General features: G+C 42.1%; 1 protein-coding gene across 1 annotated transcript; it reads right to left on the bottom strand.

Moving 5' to 3' along the window:
• On the bottom strand, positions 1-4,921 carry LOC308038816 (nuclear receptor subfamily 0 group B member 2-like; the record flags this gene model as incomplete). The annotated part of the gene is made up of 2 exons (XM_080341680.1): positions 1-254; positions 4,348-4,921. 2 exons carry the CDS (start codon positions 4,919-4,921, stop codon positions 1-3), a joined length of 828 nt encoding a protein of 275 aa, XP_080197806.1.
• Between the last annotated feature and the right edge of the window lie 5,675 nt (positions 4,922-10,596).

The following is a 10,596-nucleotide window of genomic DNA, read 5'->3' as shown; positions in this document are numbered from 1 at the left end:
TCAAAGCCAGTCTGACTTGATAGACAGGGTTTCTAGAAGTAATGCATTCAGGGTGGCCTTTCCTAGGATGGGCCTGAAGAAGAGCTCTTCAACAGCATCTGCACTGATGTCTTGAAGAGAGGCGATTAGCTGGATAATCCAAGTAAATCTGCCTAGGTTTCTATGGAACACTGTTGAGATAAACTCCATCAAGGCTTGCTGAGCTTCCTGCTGCAGGATTTGTACATAGGGGAGACATTTTAGGACATGGCATCCTGTCAAAAGAAAAAGTAAAATAATCTTGCGTAAACACTTTTATTCTATGCCATTCATAATGATGGGTATCTGACTTTCTAGCTTATAGTATTATTTTCTCGAGAAAACAATAAAAACTCTCTAAACATACTTTTTGGAAAGAGAAGATTATGCATAGTTCAATCATTTGAAGTAACCCCAGGGGGGTTGTGGAGTCTCCTTCTCTGGAGACATTCAAGACCCACCTGGACATGTTCCTGTGCAACCTCACTTAGGCGTTCCTGCTCCAGCAGGGGGATTGGACTAGATGATCTTTTGAGGTCCCTTCCAATCCAGAACATACTGTGATACTGTGATACTGTGAACATTGAGCTGCATTGTAAGCAGATTGGAATCTAGGCCATTACATGAAAACCAGCTTTGAAATGGTAACAGGAGATAACTTTGACCCAATACAGGTGGAGAAGCAGCTTTATAGTGTTGTCTACCCACCAAATGTTGCTGAGACTGTAGTCTGAGTAGGTGGAAACATTCCAGATCTAAACATGTAGTTAACATCAGGAAGATGGTTTGGAGCAGTGAGCAGGCTGGCAGTCTGAAGACACAGGTTTCCAGTCTACCCAGCCCCATCTCCCTCCTGTTGTTGCCTCTGCTTGCTTAGACTAAGCTAGGGCACTATGGTTGACCATGCTATCCAGATTATTTACAGTCAAAAAGAGCGCAAAGGTTGTCTGTGACATGCATCATGATGCACAGGAGTAGGACAGATAACTGCATTTCCTGGTTTTGTACTCCCTTTCCTCAGCCATTTCTGAAGAAGGAGAGGCCTCTGCCCTATGGATTCGTGGTCTTGAGCCTCAATCACATAACCTCCTATAGCACGTGACTTCAGACCTGCTGGCTCACTGAGGGCCTTTGTGGATGCCACAGCTCAGTTCAAAGGACACCCTGTGTTTATCCTTTGGTGGTATTGCCTTGTCACGTAGCTCTCAGCAAGCTGTTGCCCCTTGTCCTTACCACCTAAGGACAGCACCATCTTTTCTTTCCTAGAATTGCTGCAGCCTGAACAGGAGTAGCATGAAACCCCAAGTTTTGATTTCTCTCTCCTGCCTCCCACATCCTATTTTACCCTATCTCCCAAAACACACTCCAGGCCTGTTTAGCATCTTTTAGAGTGACTGACCCCATGCCTCCCTGGTATGGGATCTAAATAGCTTAGCGCAGGGAGTGTTTAACACAGGATCATTCATTCAAGTGTAGGAGGTTCTGCCTTCTTGCCTAGTGCTCCGTACTAGGGCAAAACCAATCTGGTTGGGTTTTTTTCAGTCTGTGGCTGGCTGCCCTTTGTCAGTCTTCAGCAGCTCTCGTCTGCCTAGACATCACTGCCAGAGGAGAATAAGCCTCAGCAAAGCTTGCCACTAGGCTAGCCAGAAATGAAGGGTTTGGAAAAGTCATCTTCTCCCCCAGGATTACCACCAGCTGCAAGCTGTGAGGGTGGTTCCAAGTGTTAGATTTTTTCACAGAAAGGAAGTTGTCAGGATTTTGTATATTCAGGACGAAATTGCAGTTGCTTCTATGCCTTCCAATTTGCTTCATTTCCCCATTTGGTCTTCTTTTATATGTAATCAAGCTTTGGTTTTAATTTACAAATGATGAGAAACTTCTTGTTCTGAGATCTGTTGTAATAATACTGAGTCAAACACGTTTGCAGCTGAACTGTAAACCTCTTAAGAGCATCTTTTTTAACAGAAGTCCTGTCATAGCCTTGATGGAATTGTATACATACATATATAACTCTATAAATATATATATATATGGCACTGATACAATAACAGCACTGGTTTTCACTGTTTTACTGCACAGTTCCGATTGCTTTTCAGACAAGTGTCAAAAGCAGCAAAAGCAGTTTCACCTCACTCTGTGCTGTTCATGCATGGTGGGACAGTCCTACCTGCTCCTTCCTTTGACTTACTGCTTGGTCCTAGAGAAGGCCTTGCAGCTGGACCCATCACCCATGCACACTTAGACCTCTCTGGAGCCACCTAGCCAAAGCACCTCAGCAAGGGGCAGGGTGGCAATATGTTCTGCAGAGGCTGGATTCAGCTGTTGCAGGGCTGCCTATTTGCCCTCAGAGGTGGGGCACATGCTTTTGTCTTCGCAGGTTCTTGCTGACCCAGATGCGGTCAGTCAGTGACCCAGGCAGAGCCTCCTGCACAGAGGTAATGCACAATTTGTGCTTTAGTGGGAGGACCTGCACCCCAGCTGCATTTCTGGGCACCTCATTAAACTCCAATTCATAACCCAGCTTTGCATTGCTCCATGCCTCATCCTTCCCCTTTGCCTCAGCCAGTTTTGGTGGTCCAAACAGGAATAAAAGATACAGAATAAAAGCCCACACAAGGTACTCCATGATCCAGGAGAGGGTTCGGTGTTGTTGCTGCTGGTGGCTGTCTAAAACCCATTTACAACTGAGGGCTGTAAAATATTAGGATTTGGCCAAACATCAAGCTAAAACTAAGAGGGCAGCTGAAAATGTGCTGCATGTATGTAGGAAACATTTTCTGAGTTTGGCAGAAAGTGTTCAAAAGCTTTTAAAAATATTTGTGAAATGCCAGTTGTACAGATTTTTTTGCAGCAACACAGGTAGAGAGAGAGCGGTTTGGGCTGTGTGTAATCCCTGAGAACCTGCTTCAGCCCAGAGTTAGACTGTGACTCTGTTTCATGTGGAATCAATCCAGACTTCACTGAGGTTCTCCCAGCTGCCTTCTGCAGCCCATGGAGAAAAGTGTCTCCAGAGAGAAGGGTCATCCCTCCTGAGGACAAGGGAATCTCCCTGAAGCTCTGGAGACTGTCTGCAGGCAGCATGAAGGGCTGCTGGGCCTTTCATACAGCACTCCAGGGAAGCAGCAGGAGTTAGCACAAATAAAGTACACAACACTGCTTCTTCTGCTGCTTTCTTCTTCATTAAGGGAAAGTCACATTTATCCACAGAGTTAATAAAAATACATGCTAGTTAAACTGTGTAAAGTATTGCAGATGAGGGATTTCTCCCCTTATCATCACCCTGGATATAAATGGTGGTTTCTTTTAGCCTGATTTTATTGTGAAAAATTGAAAAAATAACTTGCAGTGAAACAAACTCCACTGGTTTGGTGCTGCGGCATAGACACACAAGACAATACCAAACATCTGGATGACATTACATCTCAGGAATCAAAATCTGAATCCTATTGGAAACAAATATGAAATCACTACAGCCTTTGAGCAGCCTATAAACCATTCACCACAAGAAATATCATGGAATAACTGAAGCTTTCAAGTATCCTTTGGTGCAGTCCCAAGTACAGCACACACTGCTGACAGTACAGCCAACAGCAGTGATTGCTGTGGAAGAAGTCAGGGATCTGAGCCAGAGCAGGCTGGAGTCAATAAGTCTTCAATTTTCTTTAGTGGACTTAGACTAAGCTCGGCTTTTAATGACTCATGTGCTCCATGATGCTGACCTAGGCAACCTTTCTTCCTAAAGAGGCTGAACTTGGCACAAGAAGTGAGAGGATGCAATCCCCAGCCTGAGTTTACTTTGTGACTGATGTCCCAGGCTTTGAATGTACAGATACTAAAGGATAAATATATAAAGAAAAGCTCTGTAACCTCAATGCAGTATGCCTTTGCCTCACTGATGAAAATCAGATGATGCAGATTATTTTATCTTCTCTGGTCTTTTTGCTACAGAGGAAGTCTTGTTAAAATACTTCTAATACTCAACTCATGTACCCATGTGCTGTCTCTCCTTCTCTAGACTGTGGGTGAGGCTGCTGTGTTACCTTTGAACTGGAAACCAGTTTGAAGTGACACAGCTAATTCTTTATGACTTAAAAACTGTCTAATAGAAGTTGTTTTGGCTTACACAGGCTGATCTACTGCACACATCCAAGGAACCTAAATAAACCACTTCAGACAGAAAAATCATTAAATTGTGGAATATAGATTTTTGAGAACATTTAGCTATATTCATAGAAAAGAGTAAAACTAAACATCTATCTATAGGTAAATGAAAATGCCAAATGTCCTTCTAGGCACATAATCATCTGTGTGATTTCCAAGAGGACTTACCAGAATCAAAAAGAATAATTCCTTTAAGATAGGCATATTCTCTTGCACTTATATCCAGGTCCCAGAATTTCCACAACAAATTCTTCATCTTTTCAACTTCTGCTAAAGATGCTCCGAGTGATGAGCTGCCCAGTTCATTGCTATCTGTCAAAGACTGATTGAGAAGGATTTTTTTCAATAAACTAGGGGCTGAAATCTCTCTCACGTCAAAATCCACACCTTGTTGTGCCATGCCCAGGACAAAAAGAGGGGCCCAGTTCTGCTGCAGGAGGACAAGCTGATCCTCCCAAGGCACATGATAAAAAGAAGGCAAGTTTCTAATAAAAGTTAAGGTCTTCAAGAGCACTTCAGAAGCTCTTCTGCACGTAGCTTCTGGAGTTTTCAGGACAACTCTTCTCCTGTCCGCACAAGAGCAAACCTTCTTTCCCGTGGAGCGGTGGACACTGTGATGGTGCTGCTGCCTCTGGTGCTCACTCCCATGCTCTTTGTCAAGGATCTGGTACAGGATGCTCTTAGCATCGTGTGTCTCACATGGACATTTCCCAAATTTCTCAGCTGGCATCTTGGTAGCCATAGTGCCAAAGGTCCCCGTGGCAGCAAAATGTGCGTGTGGAGCTATACATCAACAGCAGGTGAGAGCATTTCTGCCACATAGCAAGGCATTGTGTGCTTTTTATACAAACAGACGGCTGAAAAGCAATATGACCCTGATCTGTAAAGTTACCTTGAACTTTATTTGCACCAGTCTGGTTCCAGCGAGGCGGGGCTGCCAGCTGCCACTGTGGCACAGGGCTGCTGGAGCGCTGGGGAAGCATGGGCACCCCTGGCCGCCGTGCCCCGGTGCCAGCGGCTGAACCCCCGCCACCGTACCGGTGCCTCTGTGCTGCTGCCACCAGCACACGGCATTTTTGCAAAGGCCAGCTATAGGACATGTACAGCCTGCCCCTGAAGGGAAGCCCAGTGAAAATTATGACACCATAAGTGAAGGAGGAACAAGCTGTCTACATTTTTATTGATACAATGACCTTGCCCACTAGCTAATGCTCTGAAGTGTACAGAAATATGTTTATAGTCATGAATGGTGTGGTGGCAGCAGTCCCTTCAGTAGACACTTTTATTCCTTGTTAAAAAGAGCCAACTGAAGACACTGTGGATGGCTACCGTTTCTTTTCACAGAGCGCTTACCAGTGTTCATACTTTATATGACACCTATGTCAAGGAGCTCACAGGTGAAAGTCCCAGGGATCAAAATTCCCATGTATAGGAATTATTTCACGTGCCAGCTATAGTTCATGACAGTGTTATCTCCTGCATTTTGCATATGGTCATTTCAAACACAGAACATGTGGACTTCTCCCAGACTTGCTGTGTAATTAAGTGTTCATCATGCAAGCTGTGGAAGTAAAACTGGTGAAGAAAGAGAGCACTATGGCAATTTTTACTGTGGTATGTTTGAACTTCTGTAGCAGAACAAGAGCCGAATGATGGAATTGTTAGGACTCTTCAGCTGACATCAGGCAACAGTAAGTGGCAGGAATGCAAGAACTCAGCCTTAAAAATAAGAAAGTGATACTTCAAGTTTTTGCTAGTTCACACTCTCTTGCTTCTTCTTATATAGAGGAACAGGTACTAAGTTTTTTCACCAGGCATCATGTTTATGCATTTCTACCATCTGAGTTCTTAGCATGTCTTAACAAAAACTGAGCATTAAAAACAACAGCTCCAAGAGCTACCTGCTAGATCTCCAAGCTCTAGGTGTATAAAGGGCATGCCATCAGATGCATAGCTGTACATTTGTCCTTTGCAACAAATTTTTGGTTTTTTCCACGCTGGGCCATTTTATAATTTCCATTTGTTTACCTCTCTGTGACATTTATGTTACAAAATTTCCCCCTTATGAGGAAATAAGTGGAGGAAGAGATGACTGCTACAAAATTGGGCAATCTAGAAGTCTAGTGCTTGCTGAGGTGCAACTACCACTAACTGCAGTGAAGGTTAAGGGGGCCCAGAGCACTGAACACCTGGTGGGATTTGCTTGTCCATTTCTCCATCCATTCAGCAGGTCTCTACAGCTGTCCATTGCTGGGGTATCAAAGAGGTTTTTAGGTTAGAAGGTACAGCAACAGAGGAGTCCCCAGAAAGTCCCATTCTTCTTATTCTCACTGTAAAATTCTAGCTGGGCTGAGGTTCACTGGAATGAACTCCAGTTGCAGAGCTAGTGCCACCTGAGGTTCTGCATGAGGTACAGATATTGGCTAATGACTGTACTAGAAAAAGAGTCTGAGCTTGCTAAAATCATTCTTACACAGAGTTTGCTTGTGAAAAGAAGTTCTGTCTCCTAATTGCTGGTGAGTATGGTTTTGTTTCAATAATCTGGGTAGAAGAGTGAGCTCTGATAAACGCAACTCCTCTACACCAAGGAAAAAAATCTTTCATTTCAACTGAAATCAGCACCGTTTCACAGTTGGCCATCATTTCACCCTCATAGTTCATGTCATCATTTCACAGTTCCTATGAATTGTGCTTATTAAAGTTCTACTCCAGATCAAATCGATTCCTTTTCTACTTTTATTTTTCCTGAGATCTGCTTCAATCATATGCAGAGTCCTGATGTCAGTAACATATGGTGTTGGATACCATTTCTATTTATCATACTTGATTTCTTTTGACTGTATGTAGTTCTAAGAGGCAAAAGCAAATTATATTTTTCTAACCGGAATTCCTGGTATATTGTAATAGCTTTATGACTGTTTACCAAAAATACAGAGTAAAGGTTACTGCCTCAGTACAACTGCTAAGAACACATCATCAGCTTTTTCTGAAAGAATGGTTACTTAGGATATAAGTCAATATTGAATTGAAGGTGAAACTGATTCTAGTGGTCCTGATTCAAAATTGTCTGAAATGAGCTCTATGTGTGGCATGATTTTCCCAAACATGGAGGACCAGCAGCTAAATTAAGCTCTATGTTCATAAATTAGATAGTAATTATTTTTTCTTTCTAAATCTTACCTATAGAATGGTTGAAGCCACAAGTGCCTAGATATCAAGCATCTACAGTCTTTTTTTCCACAGTAGCAATGCTTCTTACTTCTTAATGTTAAGAACGTATACTATATAAAAAATACATTTCTTATATGAGAAATCCCCATGGACTTTTATCTGTTTTAGCTGTTTCCAGTTAAATGATGGTTTGAGAACAATAAGACACAGTCATGTCAGTGTTATTCTTTCTGGTTTGCATTTATATACTTTTCAATCAAAAGCACACACCCACAGATACTCACTGTCACCATATTCTTTCCGCAACTGTCAGAATTGCTCTTTGGGCACAAGCATCACTCTTTGGACACCAAAAAAAGTATCCAAAGTCTACACGCAAAATTACTACAGACAACTCGTGGATACTCACACCACTGCTGGGAATTGTCCTGCTTCAAGCAAGGCTGCCATCTCCATCTCTCCCAAGAGTAGTGTTGTTTTGCATGCCTCTATATTACTCTTACAGGTAGCAGATACTTAATATAGCTTTTTATCTTTGTTGTCTAGGTGATTCACACACAATGCAACCTTTTTCCTAAAATCCCTGGATTTCTCAGGTTTTCAAAAATTGCCTGTTAAGCATAGATGGTCCCAGGCATGTAGCATTTTTTGCTCTTAGCCAATATTGTTAATTCGCCAAATAGAATACTTAGAAGGCTGAAGAGACTTGTCAGATAATATAGGAGCTTAAGTGGCCTTACCTTGGCAGCAGCCAAACGTGAATCCTTCAGGAAGAGTGTAAGATATATACCGCTCTTCTCATGAGTGCTTTTCTTGCCTTCAGTCATTAGGGAATTCCTGAACCAGAGTGATTTTATGCATTTAATAACTCTCAATTAATTTCTACCCTATGATCTCATGCAGTCTGCTCTTGAAACCATGTGGATATCCACATCAGCCTATGTCAAGGAGCTCTGCGGATGCTGTACATGAGACAAAACTTGATCAAATGTGACATTCACTGGATTGGGTGCCGCCTTGTTCTTGTACTGGGGAAAAAAAAGAGAATCAGTCAATCCCTGTTCACCCTCTCTATAGCTTGCTTTGTTTTATAAATCTCAGTAAGATTCCCACAGTCGTCTTTCATCCAAACTAAAGAAATGTAGCTTTCAAAACTGTAGTTTCTGCAGAGTGGTGCCATACCTTTGATCGTCTTTTTACACTTCTTCGAACCCTTTTTAACCCTGTATCTTTTTTAAGATATTCTTTAAGAGGAAGTGTGGAAAGTATCAGAACAGGACACAGTATCTAGGACTCTAAGAGAGCATGGAGTTATATAGGGACAAAATGAAGTTCTGTTTTGTCTTTCCCAGAAGTCACTCCTGAACACTGAGCTGCTGAGAAACTGTCACAGCCCCCAGCTTTGACTCCTAAGTGACAGTCATCAGTTCAGAGGCTCTCACCTTAGTCAGGAGTGTTTGATCTTATGTGCATCTTTTGCCATACATATATACACTGAATTTCATCTCTCATTTGGCACCTAGTTGATGATTTTCGTGAAGTCCTTCTGCAATTCTTCTAACAGCCGTAGTCTTCCTCTGAATAATTTTGTATAATCAGCAGCCACTCATATTCTGAAACTTTAAAGGCACTGCTCTTTGGAAGAGTTTCCTCAATGCTGTGAGTTGTTTAAAAGACTATCATAATTTAACTATGGGGCAGAAAATCTGACATTGTCCTTGCAGTAGATTGTCTGTATTACAAGTACATACATGTTGGACTATATGTATTGGTGCACAATGTATATAGTAATTGAGCTAATACTAAACAGTATGGGAGCTTTCCTGCTTTCCTAAAAGATGAGACTGGAGGCAGAGGCATTTCTGGAGAAGAATCTTCCATAATTATTTCATATGGGCCTCAGAAAGGAAACACCTTCCTAGGAAGCTGCCAGCAGCCTTTTTGAGGTCATCCTGTCACACTAGCCTGATACCTGCATGTATTCCTTGATTTGGTGATCTCTTATCTCTCTGGTCTCTTGTACAAAGATTTAATTGGCCTATAAACACCTCTATGACTTCAGAACAGGATTATCTATAGGAGTTTTATACATTTCATTTTCTGGGAGGAGCTGGCTGAATCTCGTGTCACTGGTACTTTTGAGGACACCTGACTTCACTAACAGCCTTAATGACGACAAAATGAGCCAGTAATAAAACAAACATCTTTCTAGAAAAGTTCCACGTCCTCCTTGTCCCGTGGTGTTCATCATCTTTCTTGAGGAATAAAGGTATTCATTTCTCAGCTAGAAGAACCAAGAGCTACCATTCCGACTGCCTACTTTGGCAAGGCAGATAGTGGGAATTATCATCCCCAAGTTAAAGCCTGCTCAGCTTTGAAACACGCTGATACAGTGTCTTTAGCTTATTCTCCAACACGAAATGCCATGGCAAACTAGAATTTGGCCCTTATATGTGAAGCAAGGGCATGTAAATTATAAATCCAGTTAATTTAAACACATTTAGCTCATCTTGGAAATCAGTAGGTGAACTTTGCCAGTGGGTAAAATCAGTGTCTTTTTGATGATAACCATTTGAATAGAAGCAGCAAATTAATTGAGAGGCAGCTGCCCCAGGAATGTCTGCAGTTAAATGTTGTCCATCACTGAAACTAGGCGTATTTAAACTTGCCTCCAGTGACCAAGTTAGGAAAAAAGGCAAATGCCTCTGAACTTTTGCTCCACATCTTGATGTGAAGTAGGAGCTCTGAGAAGCCCTCTTTGTAAAAATCCAACCTGGGCATCTACATTTAACTAATGTGCTGCTGTTGTTTGTTTCCAAACATACTGGAGTAACACTTAAAGTGACTTTTTAGCAGGTGCTGGTCACTGGCTGAAGAAGTGAGAGTGTTTTGTCTTCATTTTAGATCAAGGACATTTTGTTGGAGGCTTTATGATGCATGACCATACTTCAACAAATGTGAATTCAAACACATGCCATCTTGAGCTTTAGCCAAATCTGAGACCAAAATATTAGTACAGAAGGTTAATAATCAGCTCAGTGATGCTCCTTGGTCAGAAGATGGAATGACACAGGAACCTATTTCTTAGCCCTTCAGCTTCTTATGAATCTAAAGCAACAATAGATTTCCATGTATGCAAATGCACACCGTAGCAGACATGCTGCTACTGAGCCATTTCTCCCTTGATTAAAGGTAAGGGTTTAAGCAGTGGATGGAAAAGGGCATGAATCTGGAGACACCGGTAGG

Source organism: Nesoenas mayeri (assembly GCF_963082525.1).
Source record: "Nesoenas mayeri genome assembly, chromosome: 3".
Classification (NCBI taxonomy): Eukaryota; Metazoa; Chordata; class Aves; order Columbiformes; family Columbidae; genus Nesoenas; species Nesoenas mayeri.
Note: the sequence above shows the minus strand (reverse complement) of the source record. Positions and strands in the feature narration are given on the sequence as shown.